Consider the following 23,937-nt stretch of genomic DNA (forward strand, 5'->3'; position numbering starts at 1 on the left):
CCAAAATTGTGAAATGTTTTACAAATGGAAACCTGGTGACGCTATTGTGAATCATTAGTTACCAAAATCACATCACTGTCCTCTTTTCACTTTGATTGAAAGCTGTTCAGCATTTTTGAATTTTATTGTGTTGGCTAACAACTAAACAGGAGCCTCTGATCTCTGTGATTTCTAATAGTAATTAAACCATTAATACATATATTTTAAATAGTGCTCTGAAAAAGAAGATTCGAGAGGCTAAAGATGGGCGTTTCATGGAGAAGGACAGACGAATCCTGGAGGAGCTGAAGAGCCTGCATTGTGACCCACATCCCTTCTTCACCATCTTTCCATCAGAATCAGACTTCAGTAAGAGGAAGATTCTCTTATGACCTGTTTTACTCTTCTTTTGTGGAAAAATAGGTGCAAAAATTGGTAAAATAAATGACTACTTACTTTAAAAATGTATTTGATTTGTAGTCAAAAGTTTTATTTGATTTTATTCCAAGTCTGGAATTTCTTTTTAATTCCAAAATTTGACATCCAGTATTATTTAACAGAGGATCTATCAAGCTCTGATGACCATGATAGGTCCACTTTAATCAGACATTCATGTGACACCACCACTTACTATTTAATCATTATTTAGTCCTTAATTTCTATCCTGCAGCCAGCTACAGTGCTGCAAAGATACTTGAGAAGAGATAATTTACCTGAAAAATGAATGCAAAACATTTTTGTTCCATATAAAAAAATATATTTATAGGGTTTCTACTTATTGGGATGTAGATGATAACACATTCTAGTGATATAAATCATAAAGGGACAATCCATAATTCAAATGTGAAAAGTGTATCCCTCCCACCAGGGCTTGTCAGTATAACTTATTTTCAGATATATTTATTCATGTAAAGTTAAAGTGTACAGCTGTGTTTTGTAGTTCCTTAAACGTTACAACAATGTTCTTTTTTTTTCTTTTTTTTTTAAAATTCAGCGTTCTGGAGGATTCTCATGCAAGGCCCTCCTGACACACCGTATGAGAAAGGAGTGTTTGAGCTGTACTGCCAGTTCGGTCCTGACTATCCAGTGAAGCCTCCACTTGTCCGCTTTGTCACACAAGTATCCTGCCAAAATATGAAAGTGGTCACACGCTGTTTTCATTTTATAATGGTTACCATAAATATTGCCTCAACTGTACATTTTTTTGTAGCGAGATTTTCTTAACACGATGGCAGGTGTACCACTGCAATGTCAACAGTGTGGGCCGAATCTGCCACAACATATTTGACCGCAACTACAATGCCCGCATCACCATGAGAGACATCCTTGATGCTGTGTATGGACTGCTCATCGTCCCTGAGCCTGACGATCCACTGGACAGGTGACATATAAACACACATAAATAAATCACACTTAACAAAACTTAACACTCTAATTTTATCAGGATATTTTTATGCTGAGGATGTTTGTGATCCATTTGCAAAGTTTAATATGGGATCTAGGGTGGAAATTTGTTGGCTTGTTGTGACACCTCTGAACTTTCTATCATTAACATTGTTTGATAACTTGGGAAAAGGGAGAGTAAAGTAACTGAACAGCTAAATGCAACAGTTTGAAAATAGAGTTTTAATGGTCATGACAGGTGCTTCTGCTGTCCTGTTTCATCCCGTCTGGTACACAGTTCTGTCTTTCCTGTACAAGGTTGGACATTATAACAGCATCAATATTAATCAAATAGCTCATCAAAAGTATTTGCTGTGATGCTTGTAAAATGAAAACTTCTCAGACTGTCGCAGGTGTTGATTTAACGTTATGTATTCTCTTCTCATTTGTTCCTGCTTTTGATGAAACAAACATCACATGCATTAATTTTTGACAGTGTGAGGAAATATTTCAAACACTTTACTTTTTTATTAAGTTTTTTTTTTTCTGTGGCAGCATTTTGGCTGAGGAATTCCTGACCAGCCGTGAGACGTACGAACAAGAAGCCAAGAAACACACAGAGGAAACAGCAGGGAGCTCACTGGATGACATGGAGAAGGTGAAGGAGCAAGCATTTATGTACAAAGTTTTGGTGGATTAAACTATTGTATAACATTAAATTTTTGATGCCTTACAGTTTTCACATCAACATACTGTATTATGTTAATTGTCTCTTGCCTTTTTTTTCCCATATTAAAGAAATTGGTGGATCCTGAGCCACAATATATACCCCAACATCTCATCTGTCCACTCACCAAGAAGATGTTTGTTGATCCTGTGAAAACAGTGTATGGCAGCATGTATGAACGCAAAGCCATTGAGGAACACCTCAAACAGTGAGTTCAAATACTGCTGACAATGATTAAAAATTAGTTAATGCTATACTGACCTGATAAAGTACCAGGTTATTGATAAAGTTCATGTAAAGAAGGAAACCTCAAGCAGGTAAAGCTCTGATCATAATTCCCTGTTTCCGTTTGCAGAAGTGAATTTTTTTTTTTTTTAAACAATCTCATCAGCTACATCGACGTGTATTTTCACAGTTGACTATACGCTCTGTTTCAGACACCAGTATGATCCGTTGGTTGGCTCAGGACATAAGCTTGAAGTTGGTGACATAACAGCAGACCGAGACATGAAGAAAATGGTGACAGAGCATCGCTCTCGTCAAATTCAGTGAATCTGTGGTGCAAGTTAAAGCTCTGTGATTTTACATAGTCACATGAGCAAAGGAAACTAGCCAGATACTCTTTATTTTTTTCTATCAAAGTTAATTTTATTATTATTATATAATAATTTATTATTATATATATAATATATTATTATTTTATAATTGCCTAATGTTAGTTAATTCACATAATTATGGTAGAGGCACGTTTTATTGTATTTAAGGTCATTGAATGATGACAGATTTGATATTTGCACTCAGCTTGTGGTGCTTGTGTCACACAAACCACAAATCTGCACTACACCAGGTCAGGTACGCCTCACTATTTTGTAGCAATACAACTGTCTGAAGTGCTGTTTAGTGAGTGCTTGATAAGCCTGTTCATATTTAGTTTTTATCATTGTTAACATATATTTTCCACAGTTTGTAAGGTAATACAAGTCCATAAACCTCAACTGCATAATGATAAACATAATGAAGGTTGTGAAAATGTTTCATATTGAATGTAAAAGTGAAGTTTGGGTGATTGTGAACATTTTTTTTTTTGCCCTGATAATCAAAACACTGTGTGGACAGTGAAAAGTCAGTTATTTGGTTTCTCTGTTGACTTTTGTTTGTGCAATACATGTTTTACATATTGTCATATGTATTCTCTATGCACAGTTTAATCACTTAACCAATGTTTAAATTACTTTTTTGGAGTAATAAAAGTTTGAGTTCATTGCATTTGTCTGCTAGTGATAAAAGGCAGAAAAGTGGTGGATGTGGGATATATGGCATATTTTTTGATTTAATATTGCAGCAACCTTTCTTTTCAGTAAATCATATATGGAGAAACAACTTATATTAATGTGCTATTAATACACATGACTGGGATTTATTTTCATGCATAACTTGTGATTGCTGTTAATTCTATATTAAAGACAAAAAAACTCCAACCTCTGCTGTAATGTGAGCTGCCAGTTTCCTGCACAAATTCACCTTTTAGCAAACTGCATTAAACTACCAGGTATTGAGTTTACTAGTGTATTTTCAGAGTGATTCTATTTAAGATGATTAACTTTCTAATAGTTGTGTCTACAGCAGTGGTGCAAGAAGTATTTAAAACCTTTAAGTACCAATATTAGTCCATAATTAGTCCAGTGGTTACCAACCTAGGGATCGGGCCCCTCCAAAGGGTCACCTGATGGGCCGTGAGATGATTAATGGGAGAGAAAAGAAAAAACAGAAAAAGAAGAAACAAAGTTCTGATACACAAATATGTCCTCAGTTTTTTGACTTTTTCTCTAGTCTTTGATTTTTGGTGAAATATTGGATCATTTGAACATTTATTAAAATGAAACCACGTGAGTAGAGGGAAAAATCACTATTTGGTGGAACTGTTAACTCATAAACATCTGAAATGTGACCCCTACTACACACTGCTTTTTGTAAGATGTCAAAAGTCAAAAAGGTTAGAAACTACTGGTTTAATCTTTAACAATGTGTTGAATTTTAAAAAGCTTGTTATATCATTCATTGTGGCAAATATTAATCTGAAAAGTAACTAAAGCTGTTAAATAAATGTAGTGGAGTAGAAAGTACAATATTTCCCTCTGAAATGTAGTGGAGTTGAAGTATAAAGAACAGGTGGGTTAAAATTGGACTTAAGAACAGTACTTGAGTAAATTTACTCAGTTAAAGTTACAAAATACAATAATTACGTGGACTACCAATAATTATTATGTATTGTAACCAAATGATAGTTAAAATCGGTTGAAAAAGTCTCATAACTTATGAACCAATCATCGCAGCCCTTTCTGCTCCTACGTCACATCCAGGTTCTCCGTGAACGTGTCCCGTGGAGCGTATGGGAGCACACGGACGGGATCCATGGAAACAGCGAGGACAAAATAAAATGAAGCGCTCCTGCCCTAAAATGAAATGTTATTAAATGTGTACAGATGTATGAAACGCAGCTCTATACACTATATGAAAGTAATACTATACTACATAAAAGTAGATTACTGCGTGTATTTTCGTTTGTTCGCCGTTAGTTGACCGTTGGAAACACGTTTACCAGTCAGACTTTTATGTTAAAGGTTGTAACCGGACGTGTTTTGAGTTTGTGGAGAAACGTTTGACTTTACTCACGTTGTTTCCAGTGCTGTCGATTCTGCAGATTCAGGAGGAAACCACACAGCAGGTGAGTTTATTGGATTTAGCCCTAAAGTTTAAGCTATTAATGTGTATCTCTACTATCCCAGTTTGTCCTGGCTGGCTTTTTATGTGTTAAATATCAGGAAAACTAAGTTACCGTCTCAACAAGTAACGTTAGCCTTAGTTTTATATCAAGTTTCTCGCTTAAATGTGAAATTACATTTAAAGCAGTATTTTCAACTCTGGTGAATGACATTTCTGACACAAGACCACTTCTAGACTGTTAGACTTAATGCAGTGATCCATTGTCCATTACTTTTGTAGTAATTGCACTGATTGCAATGTCGTGATTCACTAACTAATTATGATTTTTTTCTTGGTTAGTTAGCATAGCCTTGCTAACAATAGTAACTACCTTTAGGGTGTGATCAGTGTGTATAATAACATACAAGTAGGACAACATTGTTGAATGAAAAATCTGTTTAAAAGGCATGCTGGTTTGGCAATTTCGTCTACGCGGGCAGGTATTTCATATCCTACATTTTAAATTTAGTAATCTTTTCATTTAGTTTTAACCACCTGCTTTAAAGACATGCAGTTTTTGCAGAGAGAGGAAGCCAGCCTTTCCTGCAGAACCTGTTTCCACCTTCACGTTTTGTGAAATCAGTTCACAGGTATCCTGAAAAGTGGGAAACTCGCGTTGAGTCAGAGTGAAACTGAATCACAATGGATCTGTTGTCTGTAGTCCCTGTTAGGTATGAAAAATAATGGATTGCTTACCTCCAGAAAAGGGGGCAAGTTTCATGTCAACATTAGGGGCTACACACCCTGGATCAAACCCATTAAATCACTCCAACATTATGTTTTTGTCAGACAAATGAAATACACATGAGAAATATGCCTGCATAAAAAGAGCGAGAGGAATTGGTCAGTGTAAAACACAATAACAAACCTCAATCACTGCTATAATTTACTGTAAATGTCTCAAGTAAGATTCAAGTAGAAAGAGGGATTGTGTTTGTCATGTGTGCTTCTGAGCCAGACAGAGCATGCTTAACTTTAACACAACTATGGAAGATTCTCAGTTATTAATAGCCTAAATACCATACATGTGTTTCAGGGAAAAAGTATATTGGGGGCAAATGAAAGTTGGAGCTGAAGAACTTAAATAATGCAGACTGTGCTTTAATAGAAAAGCTAATATTTAGAGTACACGTTGTGCAATTAGTTCAGTTTTACATCTTCCAAACAATATTTTTAAATTTATGCACTGGACACCCTTACAAGCCACTAATTACTACCATACATCCACCTCACCTTGGCTTCTTAAACTACATCCAAGCTACACATCACAGTAACCTGCTTCTTCTTCTGTGTGTGTTTGTGCTTTTCCTAGAGAGATGTGGTGGGTGCTGTGGGTGCTTGCCGCCTTGCTGGCTCTCTTCTGCAGTCTTGATGTGTGGTACTTCCTGCGGGTGGCTGCGGTGGTCCTCCGGGCCTGGTTCCAGCCTCCAGTCTGGGATGTCACAGCGGAGCAGATCCTAACAGGCCTGGTCACTCCCCACGACATCGACATGTGCCACATGAACAACGCTCGTTACCTGCGCGAGTGTGACTTTGCCCGGTTCTCTCTCTACACGCGTAACGGCGTGTTCAAGGCCTTGCGAGCCCTCGGAGCTTCCATGGTAGTCGGGGCTACCACCATCCGTTACCGCAGGGCTCTGTGTATAGGTGAGGGTTACGAGCTGCGGAGTCGGATCGTCACGTGGGAGGACAAAGCCTTTTTCCTGGAGCAGAGATTCGTGTCTACAAAAGATGGGTTGGTCTGTGCCGTCATGTACTGCAAGCAGAGCGTCATACGCAGCAGCCCGGACAAGATCATGCAGCACCTGTGTAAGCGGAAGGTAAGGAAGGGTGTTGTAAAGTAGCCAGTTGTCAGAAATGGTCAGTCACAAAATCATAGCTTGAGAGTGATAAATGCAAATAGCACATTGAGAAGGTCATAAAAATCCTCTGTCAATTGATGGACTTTGAGCCTGTGATTTTCTCTTTGCAGGTGGAGTGCCCTGAGTTTCCAGAGGACCTTCAGCACTGGGTCAGCTTCATCTCTGCCAGCAGCCAGGCCCTCAGGGCAGAGAGTGGACTAGAGGAGAAGAACAAATAAGGCTGGACATGGCACAGGCAGTTATGAAGACTGGCTTTTTGTTTAGCCAGCTAATTAACCTGCCCATGAATCAAAGTTGCCTGAGAGAGAATTTTCTCCGCTGTTGTCTCTCTTCAGTGATGACATTTACTTGACTTAAACACACTCGTGCCTACAATTCTGAAAACAAGCTTTACTTAGATCCCAATACATGTGAAAGACTGGCGTAACCAGCAAACCATGTTGTTTAGAGAAGCTGAAAAGCAGGGTTAATGATCCTCATTTACCTATACGGTAGAAAAGTAATATGATTGTATAAAGTGTATGGTCTTGCACTATGGCAGCAATAAAACAAATTAGTTTTGAAGTCCTTTTGTTGCACCCTTCTCCCTTATTATTATTATTATTATAATAATAATAATTATTATTATTATTGCATATACAGCTGTGCAGAGAGCCTTACACACTTCCATTAAGTGCTCAAGAAAGTTTGAGTTGGCCTGTAAAAGTTTTCACTGGAAGCAATCAAGAAACTATGAACACATTATTGAAGGAAACAGCAATAAGAAAAGATGCAATGCAATAAATAAGAATTAAACCAAAGGTGGTATAACAACAAATAGGTACAGTTGTAAGAGAAATAAAACATAACAGTAGCAGTAGCCCAACAGGAAAGACCAAGAATGTTACATTAGCAACATATTAGATAAAAGATGCTTGTCAGTATTTGCTTGATCACAGATCGGACACAATGGTCGATGTAACTATGTCAACACCCAACTGAAACCGACTGCTGGTGGCAGAATATACAGACTTTGGGCTTTTAGGTTATGTTACAGTACATGTATAAAACTTCACTTTTATCATGCTGTTTTTTCCAGAACAGTCACTTAGAGCTTGACAGCACAAACTTTTAAAAAATGTGTAATTCCACAATGATTTATCTAATGACAAACTTTACAGATCTGTGTCGTGTGGTTAAGTAGCAAAAGAAAGAGAAGATTGAAGTTTAATTAATTAATGACAAAAAACAAAACAAAAATAATACTAACTGAAAAATATAGTAACATATTCGTCTGTAAGGGTTAATAGAGAGTCACTGACTCTATTAATTTCTAAACTTTAACACATCTCAGCAATAGTTTTTTATTTCGAAGATGTAAAATTCAGGGATTTGCAGGAATTCTTCATAAACCGGATTAAAATTGCATTTAACATTTATTTACGTTCAAATAATATTTTGCTATCTTCGGATTGTGTTACTAACAGACAGCATAAACCATGATGACGTCAATCATTGAATATGAATATTTGTAACCATGCCGACAAGGCAACCAACGACGTTGCGCATCGTCACAGACCCGGAAGTCGTGTTCATTCATTCTACCGGTTTCCTCAAGTTGAATCGCATCCAATGTTAGCACTCTCTTCTGGACGCACAGTAAGTTTTACAGTCACAACAAGACCAATCTACGGTCTTTATATTTTCTACTTAAATGTTGACTTTGAAAATAGCGGCTGCATGTTTCATCGGCTGGAGTGTGTTTATCATGCCAAGGCCACCAACTGCTGGTGGCTAACAGCTAAGCTAACAGATTTGGCTGTCACAGCAGGTTGCGCCCTGTTCATCTGAATGCAGCGGCGTTAGCTTCCCGGTCCTCTCAAGGTTGAAGTGGATGATTGTGACAATATGCTGCGTCTGTATTTTAATTTAATCTGATATATTTTCGGTTTTATGAGTGAAAACAAAACATTCACATGTTTCTCTACAGATCTGCATTGTCATTGATGAGGTCAAAGGTGCATTTAGTTGAATATTGAGTGTGCTAATGAATTTATGAAACAGTAACTGCTTTAAATTAATGTGTTTGAGATTAAAATATTGTGGACTGTCATATAAACTCAGCTGTTTCAGTCACATGGAGGTGTGTGTGTGTGTGTGTGTGTGTATATATGTGTGTGTGTAATTAGACTTCAAAGTTGTCTTAATAATATTTGGACTGTTGTTCTAGAGAGATGTTGCTGCTGGTGCTGGGAGTCCTCCTCCTGCTCTTCTGCAGTGTGGATGTATGGTACTTCCTGCGCGGGGCCCAGGTGTTCTTCCAGGCATGGTTCCAACCCCGAATATGGGACATCCTAGCTGAGCAAAGCATTGATGGCATGGTCCTTCCCCATGATTTGGACTACATGGGCCACATGAACAACTCCCGATACCTGAGGGAGTGTGACTTTGCCCGCTTCCACCATTACATGCGAAACGGGCTGTTCATGGCCTCACACAAACTGGGGGCCAAAATGGTGGTAGGGGCCTCCACCATCCGCTACCGACGCTCCTTGGCCTTCGGCGAGGCTTTTGAGATTCGGACCAAAGTGGTGGGATGGGACGAGAAGGCCTTTTACTTGGAGCAACGCTTTGTGTCCAAGAAAGATGGTTTTGTCTCTGCAGTTATGCTCTGCAGGCAGAATGTGGTGCGCTGCAGCCCGGAGAGGATTATCGAGTTTGTCTGCAAAAGGAAGGTGAGTGATAGCAGGAGATGGAGTAAAGTACTGGTATTTTCATTACTGACTAATATGGCATTTATTTTGTTTTTGTGTTGTATGTATGTGTTTTTTTTGTCTTATTCCTTTTATTACTAAGTTGAGAGTAGAAGGATGATGAAAAATGAGTGAAGAGAGATAATGACATGCAAAAAAGGTCACTTCATGGTAGACACCTTAACCTCTAGTGCACCAGGGCAACCCAATTATAATTGATTAATCGTTTAATCTATAAAATTGTTTATTTGAATGACAGAAAATATTGAAAAATGTCCATGAAAAGTTAATAAAACCATAGGTGACATCTTTAAATGTCTTGTTTTGTCTGAACAAACATCCAAAAGCCAAAGATTTTAAGTTTACTATCACAAGATAGAGAAAAGCATTAAATCCTCACATTTGAGAAGCTGGTATTTAGGTTTGTTGGGCTTTTTTGCTTAAAAAAAATACTTAAAGTCTCCTTCCACTCAAAAAAGTTTTTCTTCTTGTTCTTTCAGTTGCATGTTTGAGCTTCACTGTGCAGAATGATGTATGTCTAGTTTGACACTAGGAAAATGTTTTCATTACATTCATGTACAGAAGAGGAAAGTTTCTCTGCACCCACCTTAAATCTGAGTTTAGGGCTTGTACCTACAAGCAGGATTTGTGACATCACAACTACTTTAGAGCCAGTCAACTACCACAAGTGTGATGTGGAAGTTTGAAGCCTCCCATGCACAAGTATTTTATAGACATGTTAAAACATGTCTGGGGGGGATCTTTACATGATTCATTGATTATCAAAATTGTTTCAGATGTTTCTTCTAACTTTGTGTGTGCAGATTGAGTGTCCAGAGTTTCCCGAAGACCTCAAACACTGGATCAGCTTCATTTCAGCCAGCAGCCAGGCCCTGAGGGCAGAGAGCGGACTGGAAGAGAAGAACAAGTGAAGCCACACCATGACGCCGCGTTCCATGAGTGTAGTCCCACATATCATTAGCATTGCACGCACATATACAATATACATACATGCACACACACGGTAAAACACTGTAGAGCGTTTTTAGTTGACTTACAAGATTCCACTTATCTGTTTCGGGTCTATCCTACCTGTTACGTGTATTTTTGTAAGATGTGAACAGAAATACTTCAGACAGCTGATTATGAAAACTTGAACTGTAAGGTATTCCATGTTTTAAAATGCACTCGTGCATTGGGATCATACTGGAAGTTGTTTTCTCCAAAGAAAGTGACACAAGAACCTAGCTTTATCCCTGCAGCTTATTTAGTAGTTGACTGTGAATAGACTGGCTTTTAGACATCTTCATTATCATTTAGCAAAAACCCTGACTTCAGGTAAGCATGTAGAGCAAAAAGATAATCTTCCACTGACATCAGTGCATGTTTTGAAACAAACAGAAGAATTTTTTTGTGCCTGTTTCTCTCGATAAGTTGTTAGTTGACAGTTACAATTTCAGTTAAAGATGAACTTTTTACAAAAATGTAAGTGATGAAATACTTGAATGGACGTTATGAACATGTACTGTTTTAATCTTCCCATCAGCATTTTGCACAAGGAATCCCAAATGAGTAGACAAATGCAATTCCTGTTAACAATCTGAAAGGGATTATTCAATTCTGAGGGATCCATTAATCAATATAGTATTGTTTTTGTTTGTGCATTTAAAGGGTGGGATGCTTAACTGGAATTGCAATTAGTTTTAGCAGAAAGTGCTTGAATCCAAACTGACAGGCGTAATAAGTAAAAGATTATCCAAGGTTGCTGGCAACTTTTCAAAACCCACAACAAACAATAAATGGTGAATGTTAGGATGATGCTTGTTTTTAAGAAAGACAGGCTTTTGAAATCTGGAACCGTCCCTTTAATGCATAAAAGCTTTAGTTTGTGACCAAAGTAATGTATTGTTCTGTAAGGAGGGAAAACGAAATCCATTCTTGAAGATTTATGTCTACATGTCATTTATGTTATTGATGCACTGACAACAAAATACTTTTTAATTGATTTGGGCTTGAAGATATACACTGTCCTTTTATTTTCCACTTATGTTATTTATGATTATGGAGATGTGTTAATGTACCAAACGTTATTTATTGTGTCAATTATTTGAAGGCATTTTAAATTAAAAAATGCATTGGAAACTATGTTTGGGTGATTGGATCTCAGTCATTTGGCTCTCCTTACATGGGTTTGTAATATAGTATTCACCTGAGATACCAATGCACTGTTTATGGGCCTATACTAAACATGGACCAAGATGTGTTCCTTATTACCTATTTGCAGCTCAATTACAATATTAGATGTGACGGGTAGAGTCAGTATATACAGTATGTACTCCAGGAAAACACGTCTTCTACAGATGGCCTGTAAATGAATAAAAGCAGATGACTTTTTTTTCTGAGTTGAATGTGTTTGTCAAATGGGTCTTTTGGCAGTAGAGGAATATAACTAAATACATTTGCTCAAATTATTGTATATAAGTTTAATTGTAAATGTACTTTTACATAATTGGAGTATTTCCATTTTTCTGCTACTCAACTTCTACTCTACTCACACACAACACAACAACAACAAAAAAAAATTTTTACAGCTATAGTTGCAATTGTATTTTTTTATATTAAGATTTTAGCTATAGAACATATGAGCAGTGTGTAAAATGTGTTGCATTTTAATAGTTAAAACTACCCAACCGTACATGATGATTTGAGTAAAATTAGCTTGACTTTGACAAGCTACAACTTTAAAATGCTTCTTAAATGTAAATGCGTCAATAATAATAATCCAGTAATATATAACAATATAACGCTGACAGGGGTCATTCTTCTGCATTGAGTACTTTTATTTTTTATACTTAAACTACATTTTGCTGATAATACTTTAACTCAAGAGTTTGTAATGTGAGCGCTTTATTTAAGTAAAGAATCTTCCTCCACTACTGGCTTTCTGCAGGAGACTTTGGAGAGTTTATTACTTTTTATTGCAAGAGATTATTTTACAAACATTAAAGCACAGAAAAAAAGTAAATATCAGTCAACAGACAAGGCACATTAGACAAGAAAGAGAAAAGTGAGGATAACAAAGAACTGAAAAACTAACAAATAAACATAAATAACAATATAAAAAATATGAATGTAAATACAAATATCACGACAAATATCTGACTTGGATCAAAACGTTGTCTATTAAAACCGTGGCTTTGGAGTAAGTGTGGGTGTTACTTTTTTTCCAAAATAAATAAATAACTCATGAATGAATAAATAAAAGGGTTTCCAGAAGAGACTTTGCATGTTTTTGCATGTCAGAGCACAAAGATGATCGTCCATAAGGTTTCATTTTCCTCCATTAGGTGTGTAGGTGATTCAATACAAACTCACTTTTTGTGTCCTCTACTACTTCTTTGACAGCTATCAGTCAGTAGTGTGCACATAGTAGCTTTCAAACATGTTTAAGAATATTTATTTGTAAAACATACAATGAAACTGAATGAAAACTACCCAACAATAGGCTATAAATACCAGTAGCTCAATTTTGACCAACCACAACATTAAAATGCTGCTTTCATGTTAATATATCAGCAATAATATCTCCACTGTAATAAAAAGACTGTAATTGGTCATTCTACATTATGAGTACTTACTGTATGTTTTTGATACTTTTTGATACTAAGTACATTTACTCAAGTTCTGTACTTAAGTACAATTATGAGGTAATATTGAGGTAATTGTACTTAACTTGAGTATTTCTGTTTTCTGCTACTTTATACTTCCACTCCACTGCATTTCAGAGGGAAATATTGTACTTTCTACTCCACTACATTTATGTCACAGCTATAGTTACTAGTTACTTTTCAGATCAAAATTTTATACATAAAACATGATCAGTTTGTTATATATGCATTGTTATGTGTATATTAGACTATACAGTGGCCTATAAAGTGTTAAAATTAGCTCTACCTTGAACATAAAAATGCTGCTTATATGCACACAACAATGAATCAGCTGCCAATTACTGCTGAGTTTTACTTGTAATATTTTTTTCATTGTTGTATTGCTACGTTTACTTAAGTAAAAGATCTGAGTACTTTGTCCACCACTGATTAAATTTCTGTACTTTTGGGTGCAAGAGGCTTGTTTATTCCAAATCTACAACATAGAAAACACTCAGTAGAGTATGGGATGTGCATGTGCAAAGATATATAAAGAAATACAGTTTACATATTTTTTTCCACATTTCTGTGCAGAGTATGATGTGCAGAGTTTGACACTTGAAGGCTGTTTTCACATTCATCTGCTTAAGCTGGAAAGTTTCTCTGTGCTCTTTAAAAATCTGATTTTAAGGGGTGGACCTATTAGCATGATTTGTGACATCACACCTAGTTTGGGGCAGTATGCAACTTATACAAGTGTGAGGTGGAAACTTGAAGCCTCTAGTACACATACATTTTTTTTCAATTTATTTTATTTATATAGCACAAAATCATAACATAAGTTATCTCAGGGCACTTTCCACATATAGACTGTACTCTTAAATTTACAGAGACCCAATATTCCCCCATGAGCAAGGACTTGGTGACAGCAGCAAAGAAAAACTCCCTGGTAACCAGAAGAAAACTCAAGCAGAACGGGGCCCTGGGTGGGCAGCTGTCTGCTTTGACTGGTTGAGTTGAGGGTGATAGAGGGAGGGGGAGAGAGAGAGAGACAGAGATGCACAGCACCAACAATAACAACAACAAAAATAATAAAAACAGATTTGTGTATCGGAACTTTGTATTTTCTTCTTACCCATTAATCATCTCACGACCCATCAGATTCATCTGGTGACCCTTTGGAGGGGCCCGACCCCTAGGTCGGTAACCACTGGACTAAACGAACAAACTGTATATAAAGTTGTTCAAACTAGCTCCACCTCCAGCAGCCACAACAGTAACATGCTGCTCACACAATGATGCTTCAGTATTAATAATCTAATGATGTCATATATAATAATAAATCAGTCAGAGGGAGGAAATTAGTACTTTTACTTTGGTACTTTAAGTACATTTTGCTGTTAATACTTATGTACTTTTACCTAAGTAGGATTTTTCATGCAGGACTTTTACTTGTAATGGAGTATTTCTACATTGCTGTATTGGTACTTTTACTTAAGTAAAGGATCTGAATACTTCTTCCACCACTGAGTAAAATTATTTTTTTTAAATCAAGCCCTGATGTAATTTAGATGGACCATAAGCAGAGAAAATTTTTAACAGGCAGAACAAGGTTCTGCAAATCTAACAGGGGATTTTAAACAGTCTTTAGAGTCTCCATGTTAATCTAGTCCAGGTAAGACAAGTCTAAGTACATGTTCTGATGTAGATTTGGTTGCATGTGGTCAGGATGGAGGAAAAGCAGTGAGATTGCCCCTTTTTCTGATTTCAAAAAATGTATTTAAGCAGGGCTACAATTTATGATAATTGCCATTATTAATTAATGAATCTGTAATTAATCTGATTAATCTGTCGATTATTTTCTCACGTAACCGATTAGTTGTTTTGTCTATAAAATGTCAGAAAATGATGAAAAATGTTGATCACTGTTTCACAAAGCCCAAGATGACGTCCTCAAATGTCTTGTTTTGTCCACAACCTAAAAATGTTCAGGTTACTGTCATAGATGACTAAAGAAACCAGAAATTATTCACATCTGAGAAGCTGGGATCAGGGAATAAAAATATGACCAATAATAGTAGTTTATACACTGAGAATGGACTATATGGTCAAGTAGGAGATATCTTGTGTCAAACAAACAGTATTTGTTTGTTTGCAGTATTTTAATGAGGGAGAAGGAGTAAAAGCCGTTTTAAGGATTTTAACGTGGTAAATATACTTATTTTGTGGAAAAAACATATCAGACACATATTATTATTCAAAGCAGAGTATTTAACGTGTTAAAACATGTGGACTGGAGAGGATCTTTAAATATTAAATAGCTTTTAAATGACTTTTATTTCGAAACTACATTACAGCTGGCCACGCCCCCTCCTGTTCACTTCCTGTAAACAAAGCGACAATCTGTCTAGTTCCTGAGTCTTCTCTACGCTTCTACATACGCTTCAGTGTTTTTCAGACGATGGCTCAAGCAGGAGTGGTACTGGACAAGGACCAGTTCAACTGCTCGGTATGTCTGGACGTGTTGCGGGATCCTGTGACCATCCCGTGCGGCCACAGCTACTGTTCGGACTGTATCCAGAACTACTGGGACCAGGACGACTACCTCGGGGTCTTCGTATGCCCGCAGTGCAGGCAGAGCTTCAACCCGAGGCCGTTGCTCGCCAGAAACACCATGTTGGCCGACGTGGTGGAGAGATTCAAAAAGACTGGACTCCAAGACGTCACGCAAACACCCGCAAACCAAAGTTTTGCCGAAGCCGACGACGTTGAGTGCGACGTGTGTACCGGGAGGAAAAACAAGGCTGTCAACTCGTGTCTGGTGTGTCTGGCGTCCTACTGCGACGTCCACGTCCAGCCTCACTACGAGTCTGCTGTTTTCAAGAAGCACAAGCTGGTTTCAGCCACCAAAAAGCTCCAGGAGACGATCTGTCCCCAGCACGGGAAGCTGCTGGAGGTTTACTGCCGCACTGACAAGCAGTGCATCTGTTATCTGTGTCTGACAGACGAGCACAAAGGACACGACACGGTGCTGGCTGAGGCAGAGATACAACAGAAGCAGGTAATCAATTATCTGATTGATTCAAGACAACAGGCTGCTGACCAGCTACTGGACACTTCTAAATAGAGTCAGTGGTGGAAAGTAACTGAGAACGTTTATTCAAGTACTGTGTTTAAGTTGAGGTACTTGTACTTTACTTGGGTATTTCCACTTGATGCTACTTTATACTTTCACTTTTCTACATGTCAGAGGGAAATATTGTACTTTCTATTCCACTACATTTATTTGACAGCTTTAGTTACTTTTCAAGTGAAGATTTGACACAATGGATAATATAACAAGTTTTTAAAATACAACATATTGTTAAAGATGAAACCAGTGGTTTCCAACCTTTTTGGCTTTGTCCTCTTACAAAAAGCAGTGTGTAGTCGGGGTCACATTTCAGATGTTTATGAGTTGTTAACAGCTCCACCAAATAGTGATTTTTCCCTCTAAACTTCTCACAGGGTTTCATTTCAATAAATGTTCAACTGATCCAATATTTCACCAAAAATCAAAGATTAGAAAAAAAAAACTGAAGACAGATTTGTGTATCAGAACTTTGGTATTTCGTCTTTCCTCTCCCATTAATCATCTCACGACCCCTCAGATTTATCTGGTGACCCTTTGAAGGGGCCTGACTCCTAGATGGGAACCACTGGACTAAACTAGCTAACTGTATATAAAGAAGTTCAAACTAGCTCCACCTCCTGCAGCTACAACAGTAACATGCTGCTCTAACACTGATGCTTCAGTATTAATAATCTATTGATGTCATATATAATAATACTGCTGTTACATTAATACTTTAAGTACATTTTAATGCTAATACATATGTACTTTTAATTAAGTAGGATTCATGCAGGACTTTTACTTGTAATGAGTATTTTTACATTGCTGTATTGGTACTTAAGTAAAGGATCTGAATACTTCTTCAACCACTGAGTAAAATACATTTTTTAAAAAATCAAGACCTGATGCAACTTAGATGGATCAGAAGTAGAGAAATCACCTTTTTTTTAAGTTTTCACAAGCAGAATAGGGTTTCATAAATGTAACGGGGGATTTGAAATGTTTATCATAGCCCCCATGTTAATCTGGTCCAGGTAAGACAAGTCTAAGTACAGTGTGTTTTGATGTAGACTTGGTTGAATGTGGTCAGGATGGAGGAAAGGCACTGAAATTGCCCCTTTTCCTGATTAAAAAAAATTCAATTTAAGTAGTGCTTTTGACTTATTTTTGATTATTGTCATTGCCACTGTTTCCAAAAACCCAAGACAACGTCCTCAAATATCTTGTTTTGTCCACAACACAAACACGTTCAGATTACTGTCATAGAGGACTAAAGAAACCAGAAATTATTCACTTTTGAGAAGCTGGACTTAAAAAATGACTCAAAACTATTAATCAACTACCTAAATAGATGCCGATTAATTTAATAGTGGGAAACTAATCGATAAAATGGTCAGTTGTTGCAGCTCTAAGTTTAAGGTTTCAAATGGAAGTGTATGGAACCTCCATGTTAATCTAGACTAGGTTCGACCAGTCTTAGGACAGTGTTCTTTTTCTAGACAGGGACCAGTGTGAACTAGATGGGAGAAAAAACAGTAATCACCCCTTTCTTCTGTTTTCTTATAGTTTAAGGTTTGACAAATTAAGATTAAGAGTTCTTAATCGCCATTTCTCAGCACTCGCATGCATTCAAATGAAACCGATCCTCTGCATTTGACCCACCCGATGTACCCACACACATTAGGAGCAGCGAGCAGCTGCAGTACAGCACCCGGGGACCAACTCTAGTTCTTTTGAATCTTTGAAGTGTCCCTGTCAATCTTATCTAAGTTCAATAAGTCTTTTTATTTACAGTGTTAATTTATGTAGAAATGGTCTAATGTGGATTGTATGGAGAGAAAAAGCAGTGAAATGACCCTTTTCTTCTGTTTCCACAAGTAGAATCAAGGTTAAACAACGTGAAACTGGGTTTTAAACAGTGTTAATTAAGGCTTTTACTACTAAACCTGTTTCACAACTATAAGTATTGCAAGAGCTTAGACTCGGCTGATATTATCTCACAGGTTCCTCTGAAATTCCTGAATCACAAGCCAACTTCAGCCTTGGCACCTATAGGAACATACTGTAAACGATGAATGTCATATATAATGGCACAGAAACACAAACACATGAACAATGAAATGCAACCTATAACCTGGTGCAGCATAATACTCAGATTTCAATGAAGTAAAACTGACTTTGAGTTCAACATTTTTCCTCAGAGGCAGCTCGGAGACATGAAGCAGACCTCTCAGCTGAGAATCCAGCAAAGAGAGAAGGAGGCCCAGGACCTGAGACACGCCATCTATTCTCTCACCGTAAGTGTCGTCACGCAGTTTGATCTGACGTCTAAATGCTGTTAACAGTTCATCATTTTATTTTATCACCATTACTGCCAGACTCTCTGACACACTCTCTCGAAGCAGTAAGTCTTCTGTTTCAGTTTGCTGTCTGTTCTTTCTAATAAATTTCCTGACGTCTGTCTCCCTCTAGCGCTCTGCTCGGGCAGCAGCTGAAGAGAGCGACGCGGTCTTCACTGAGCTGATTCGCTCCATCGAGCTGAAGCGGTTCGAGGTGAGAGAGCTGATCAGAGCCCAGGAAAAGACGGTCGTCAGTCAGGCTGAGCAGCTGCTGGAGAAGATACAGAAGGAGATTGCTGAGCAGAAGAAGAATGAGGCTGAACTGGACAAACTGTCTCACACTGAGGACCACATCCATTTCCTTCAAGTAATAACACTCAAACATTATACAGCTTGATTTGGAAATACTTTGCAAAAATGAAAACAAAAGTCTTATTTGTGGTGTTTTCGTGGCAGTTTTCAGATTTTCAGGGAAGTAACTTAATGTCATACGCTCATGATGTCTGTATCTGTCTTACCAGAGCTGTCAGTCGCTCCAAGCTCCACCCGTGCTGTCAGCTTTACCTTCAATCAACATGGACCCCAACCTCACCTTTGGCCCTGTGATGACAGCTGTGTCAGATTTTAAAGGACTGCTGCAGGAGGTCTGCCAGGGAGGATTTGTCAGCATCTACGAGAAAGGTAGAGAACTCTGCATAGATATGAGAGTTTTTATCTGACATAAGTGACTCTCTCATCTCTGTTGATGTGATTTTTTTTTTCTTTCTTTCTTTTGTAGTGAGAGATGTAGTGATTGTAGGACCTCCACACCCCGGTGTCCAGATAGATAAGACCGAGCCCGGTGACGCCGCGTCGACTGTACAAATGGAAGCAACACTAGGTGAGTATATAAACCTGTTCATGCTAGTTTAAAATATGTTTTCCAGCATTTACAGCTCATAAAGATAGAGTCAGTCATTCTGGAGAAAGCTCCGCCCCCCAAATTCGTGGACGTGCATTGCCAAGCCAACGACCAAAATAGAAATATGGAGGAATCCAGAGCGATGCGTCAGCTGTAGAGTCACTTCTGTTCCTCTCACACTTTATCATGAGCAGAAAAAAAAAATCATCTTATGTGACCACAACTGTCCATCCACACTCTCCGCCTCTCTGGTGGCCTCCCCGCCTCTCACTCGACCAGCGTTCAGCGTTTCTGTTCACAGAAGCAGCCGTCTGTCAGCTGCAGCTCCTGGAAAGCTGAGAGGACAACGGCCGGACAAACTGCCTTCACCAGGCCGACTGTCAGCAGAAATTTCCTGAACCAAAATAGTTTGCATGTCGCCTCCACAGAAAGAAATCAACAGTGTTTGTATTTATTGATTCATTGATACGGTTAATAAGCTCAACCCATGTACAGAAGGATATTTGTGTGATTTTAAACAGCTGCTTGCTCAGATTTTTTTTCAGTGCACAGAATAGACAGCTAGTGGACTGTGAGGAGACATTTGCTTAATTTGACAAAACATGTATTGAACAATCTTTCTCCAGAATCACTGACTCCACCTTTTTAATACAGTCAAAACATGTCAAAACACCCCAAAATGTATTGAAGACACACTGAGATCCAGTCCCTTTAAACCGCTTTTAGTATTCAAGGATGCATTTGTCCATTTAAAGTGTTCAGTGTGAAAGTAAAAGTGTCCTCTTATCACTTTTAAACATTTCCAATATTAGCTTATTGCACACATTGTTATCAGTGAATGCGTCAGCTGATAAGTAAGAAGAAATTTCCGTACAGAAATAAGGCTGATTTTAGGTTTGAAGTCATTTAAGTGTCTTTATCCACCAGAGAGCACTGACGAGTTGATTTTTTTAACTTTAAAATGTTCTGCTCAGTAACAAGGGATTCATATCAAGATTGTTTGTTCATGTTATATCTCGAAAAAATTACTATTGGCTGATAGGGGCCACGGTGAAAAAAACAAAAAAACAAATTAGTGCTCTTGGTTCATCCATTTTATTTATTTTGCCTGTTCCTCTCTTTTAGAGGGCACAGCCAGGATTAGCTGTATATATGCATGAAGTGCTCCAGCACCCTGAAGCTGAGTTTTTATGAACTGGATGACATCCGCAAGTGCATGAAAGTTTTAACCTCAAAAAAGTCAAGTTATCCTGCAGAATATGTTGAAGGGATCTCAGAGATAATACGGTTTTGTGCTTACAAGCCAAAACCTGAAGTATATCCACATATCTTAGTCCAAGATTAGAATAAAGCCTTATTAAATCCAAGTAATCCATAGTGAGGGTGTACGTAGGATGAGAGAACGAGGCAGGAGGGTGAATTCAGGTGAATTGAGAGTAAAAATTATTAAATACAGAGCACAATAGATAGAATATAGATAGATTTTTTTTTCTCCATAGCCCTTCCCAGGCTGCGTAGTAGATTTTTTTAAAACTCCTAAATATCGATGTCAGTATCTGCCTAAAAAGTCCAGTATCAGACGGGCTGTAGTGGTAACAAATATCAGGCTTACAGATTAAATAAAATGTAGCATCTGGATCTCGATATAATCTAGATAAACTCAGTCTGTATATAAGACATTTGGTCGAAACAGCATGTTGAATTTGAGCCTAAGCGCTAGTTATTGACACACTTTGAGATCTAGCTTAAAAGCATAAGTTTTGTTTCCCAACTGCTGAATTGGAATAACTGTGAAGTTATAAAAGAGCATCCTAATAAAATATAAAACATATAAGAAGAATATAAGAAGCTCCTGAACAGTTTTTACTGTAGGAATGTTGAAATCTGGACGAATATGAAGAAAACATATTTTTGTCCGACTCTTAAATACATTCAAAAATCCAGCTCACTGAACTATTGAACTCCAAATTACCTCTGATTTGAGTTACTATTTTGTGTCATAAATTATCATTGAAGCACATATGAGCAGTAGCCAAAATCTTTAAATCATTATGTGTGTAACCACATTACCGTGCAGCACAAACACCTTACTCAACTTGTTTGTTTACAGTTGAGTTTGCTGATTCTACACAAGCGTAAGGATGACGGCGGCCCCGCTGAGACTCTGCAGTAATACTGTTTGTTCTCTTTGTGCTTGCAGTCATCCCTCCACTCGGCCTGGACCAAAGTCCTGTGAACCCTCTCAACCCTTTCCTCACTCCAGCACCTGCTGTGCCCACGTTTGTCTTCTCACCGTTTGGTAATTTGAACCCTTATCAAAAAATGATAATAATAGTAAAACAGTATGTAGAACTCATTGTATGCCAACCAAACAGTATCAGAAATGTTATCTTTTCAGTGAAAGAGAGAAACAAACATTTTCAATTTATTGCATATTTCTGTAAATGTTTTTATTAAGACCTGTTTAGCTTTCGATTTTAGATTCAAGTTCAGTTTATTATTTAGTCTTTAGATGTTCAGATTTTCTGAAACACGCTGCAGAATGACTGATTGTATCTGTCCGACCTCTTCAAAATGATGCTTAGTGTCCTTCTTAGTACAAATCTGTGCTAATGAGCAGGCTAACCACATTTACACCATTTGTTCTTAACATCCTTTTGATTGTTGCTTTTATGTTATTGATCACTTAAATCCATAAATAATGCAATTTTTACATACAATACTAATAAGTTGGTACATTTAACATATTTAAAATATGCATTTTTTTCACATGATGCCAACACCTCGGCTAACAAAACGAAAACACCTGACTTTAGAAATAATAATACTAATAAACTTTATTTAAATAGCACCTTTTATGCACAAAAAGCAGCTCAAAGTGCTTTACAAAATTTATAAAAACTAAAGGAAGAGCAGGTAATTTAAAAAGTTAAAATATTCAAATACAAAGTGTAGGCCTAAACTTTTCTTGGAATATTTTGTCTCAGGTAATGAACGGTGTTGTCTGATAGGATAAAAAGTAGCCAATGAAAGCATAGATCCTGCCCAGTTGTGGTGAGCTGATGCCACGTTGGCATCGTAATAGGATGGATGGTAGAGATGGGAAATATTCCCACGTTAACCACTTGCACACACATGAACTTTCACGACATCAAGACGGTTAGCATATGATTACAGAGTTGGTCGTGTAAGCATTAAAACATTGTTACCTGGACCTGGATGTTGACATGAACGCTACTTACAAGTCAGAAACTCATAATTATGATAACTCTGATATGACATGAACGTTGTTGGAGTGTAGCCTAACTTTCAGTGGTGGAAACTGGACAAATGGGACAAAAAATAGTCCAAATTATCACAACATGCCCAAAACTTTTGACCCGCCAGATTAAATAAAAAGTTTCCCAATTGGTCAGAAAACTGTCCAATCTGGCAACACTGGTAATATAGTGAAACATGTGAAAATGCAGTCTTGAGCTTGATGAAATTAACATGTTATTGAATTTATTCTCATTATGCTCATTTAGCTACAGTACAAGAAAAAAAAAACTTCAGATGAGCCAGAGTTACTCCTAGAAGCCTAATTTACATCTGATTTTCCTGACCAGATCTAAATAAATGAACCATATCATAGAAAAATAAAATAACTAAAACTAACTGGAAAACAATATTACTGGTGCTGTTTGTGGTCTACCACCTGCTACAGATAAATGTATGGCAGCATGTTTGTGAGCTCTGTTCTAACATGTCACCCTAGTATTAACGTCTCTGCTGCCTCAGAGTGCTGTTAACTAATTCCTGTTCTGCCTGCTTAGGCTCTAAACTCTCGTCAGGATCCAGGCAGAGGCACCTTCAACGACGCGCTCACCCCAGGAGGAAATAGACTTCTAGTGGACATCAAGATCAACATTTCACATGCACAAAAACGAGTTGAATGTCATCATTCTTGAGTGCTTTCTTCTCCTTTTTCCCTCCCTGTACTGACACTCCTGAATTTGTACATTTAATAATTCATCTTATAGAATTAGTTTTTTACCAATCAGTTGTACGTATGTGCATTAGTGCAGGTGGGAAAGAGATGAGGAGAGCCTCACGCACTCCTATAGTGCAACACTGACAATGTATTTACTTTATTAAGTATTACGCAGCACAAAGCTAGACTGAACTCACTATAACTTCAGTATTGACAATGGAACTGCCTTGAAACTCACTATGGTTTTAGTTTTTATGAAGATATGCTTTTATAATTATTTTCCTCTGTTTTTTATAGCCAAAACTCTCTGCAACAATCATTTTGGTTTACAGAAACATGTAATATATTGTGATTTGTGACACGCTGACATTAAAAAACAAACAGACTTGTACAAACTAGACGTTTTCAAGGGCGGTGTTTATTTGCATGGGAGCTGAACAAGTACGGGCATTAAGTGGGACAACAGGTTGACTGAAAAAACACACACAAGTACTTTTGTGTTATGATGTATTTGCTATA

At 37.5% G+C, this 23,937-nt stretch overlaps 4 protein-coding genes and 1 long non-coding RNA gene across 5 annotated transcripts in view; all 5 read left to right on the top strand.

The window, feature by feature from the left end:
- Positions 1-3,567, top strand: part of LOC137194367 (uncharacterized) — a 17,382-nt gene extending 13,815 nt beyond the window's left edge. Inside the window, exons 20-25 of the mRNA XM_067606216.1 lie at positions 212-348; positions 974-1,098; positions 1,215-1,360; positions 1,918-2,020; positions 2,161-2,297; positions 2,527-3,567. Coding sequence (XP_067462317.1) covers positions 212-348; positions 974-1,098; positions 1,215-1,360; positions 1,918-2,020; positions 2,161-2,297; positions 2,527-2,641 — 763 coding nt within the window. The 3' untranslated portion in view covers positions 2,642-3,567. The remainder of the gene's footprint in view (positions 1-211; positions 349-973; positions 1,099-1,214; positions 1,361-1,917; positions 2,021-2,160; positions 2,298-2,526) is intronic.
- Positions 359-949, top strand: LOC137194369 (uncharacterized). Its single transcript, XR_010930958.1, has 2 exons — positions 359-465; positions 746-949. It is a non-coding gene; the product is annotated as an uncharacterized lncRNA (long non-coding RNA).
- A 954-nt stretch (positions 3,568-4,521) lies between the features above and the next one.
- Positions 4,522-7,278, top strand: LOC137194370 (protein THEM6-like). Its single transcript, XM_067606218.1, has 3 exons — positions 4,522-4,814; positions 6,165-6,672; positions 6,825-7,278. The coding sequence occupies exons 2-3, from the start codon at positions 6,169-6,171 to the stop codon at positions 6,930-6,932; spliced, it is 612 nt and encodes a 203-aa protein (XP_067462319.1). The 5' UTR covers positions 4,522-4,814; positions 6,165-6,168; the 3' UTR covers positions 6,933-7,278.
- Positions 7,279-8,244: 966 nt separating this feature from the next.
- Positions 8,245-11,591, top strand: si:ch73-52e5.2 (protein THEM6). The gene is made up of 3 exons (XM_067606251.1): positions 8,245-8,352; positions 8,924-9,428; positions 10,271-11,591. The coding sequence occupies exons 2-3, from the start codon at positions 8,928-8,930 to the stop codon at positions 10,376-10,378; spliced, it is 609 nt and encodes a 202-aa protein (XP_067462352.1). The 5' UTR covers positions 8,245-8,352; positions 8,924-8,927; the 3' UTR covers positions 10,379-11,591.
- A 3,878-nt stretch (positions 11,592-15,469) lies between these two features.
- Positions 15,470-23,818, top strand: ftr67 (finTRIM family, member 67). Its single transcript, XM_067606234.1, has 7 exons — positions 15,470-16,154; positions 18,407-18,502; positions 18,678-18,911; positions 19,066-19,225; positions 19,323-19,424; positions 21,646-21,744; positions 23,261-23,818. Exons 1-7 carry the CDS (start codon positions 15,555-15,557, stop codon positions 23,326-23,328), a joined length of 1,359 nt encoding a protein of 452 aa, XP_067462335.1. The 5' UTR covers positions 15,470-15,554; the 3' UTR covers positions 23,329-23,818.
- Positions 23,819-23,937: the final 119 nt, after the last annotated feature.

The sequence above is a fragment of the Thunnus thynnus genome, chromosome 12 (genome assembly GCF_963924715.1).
Source record: "Thunnus thynnus chromosome 12, fThuThy2.1, whole genome shotgun sequence".
Classification (NCBI taxonomy): Eukaryota; Metazoa; Chordata; class Actinopteri; order Scombriformes; family Scombridae; genus Thunnus; species Thunnus thynnus.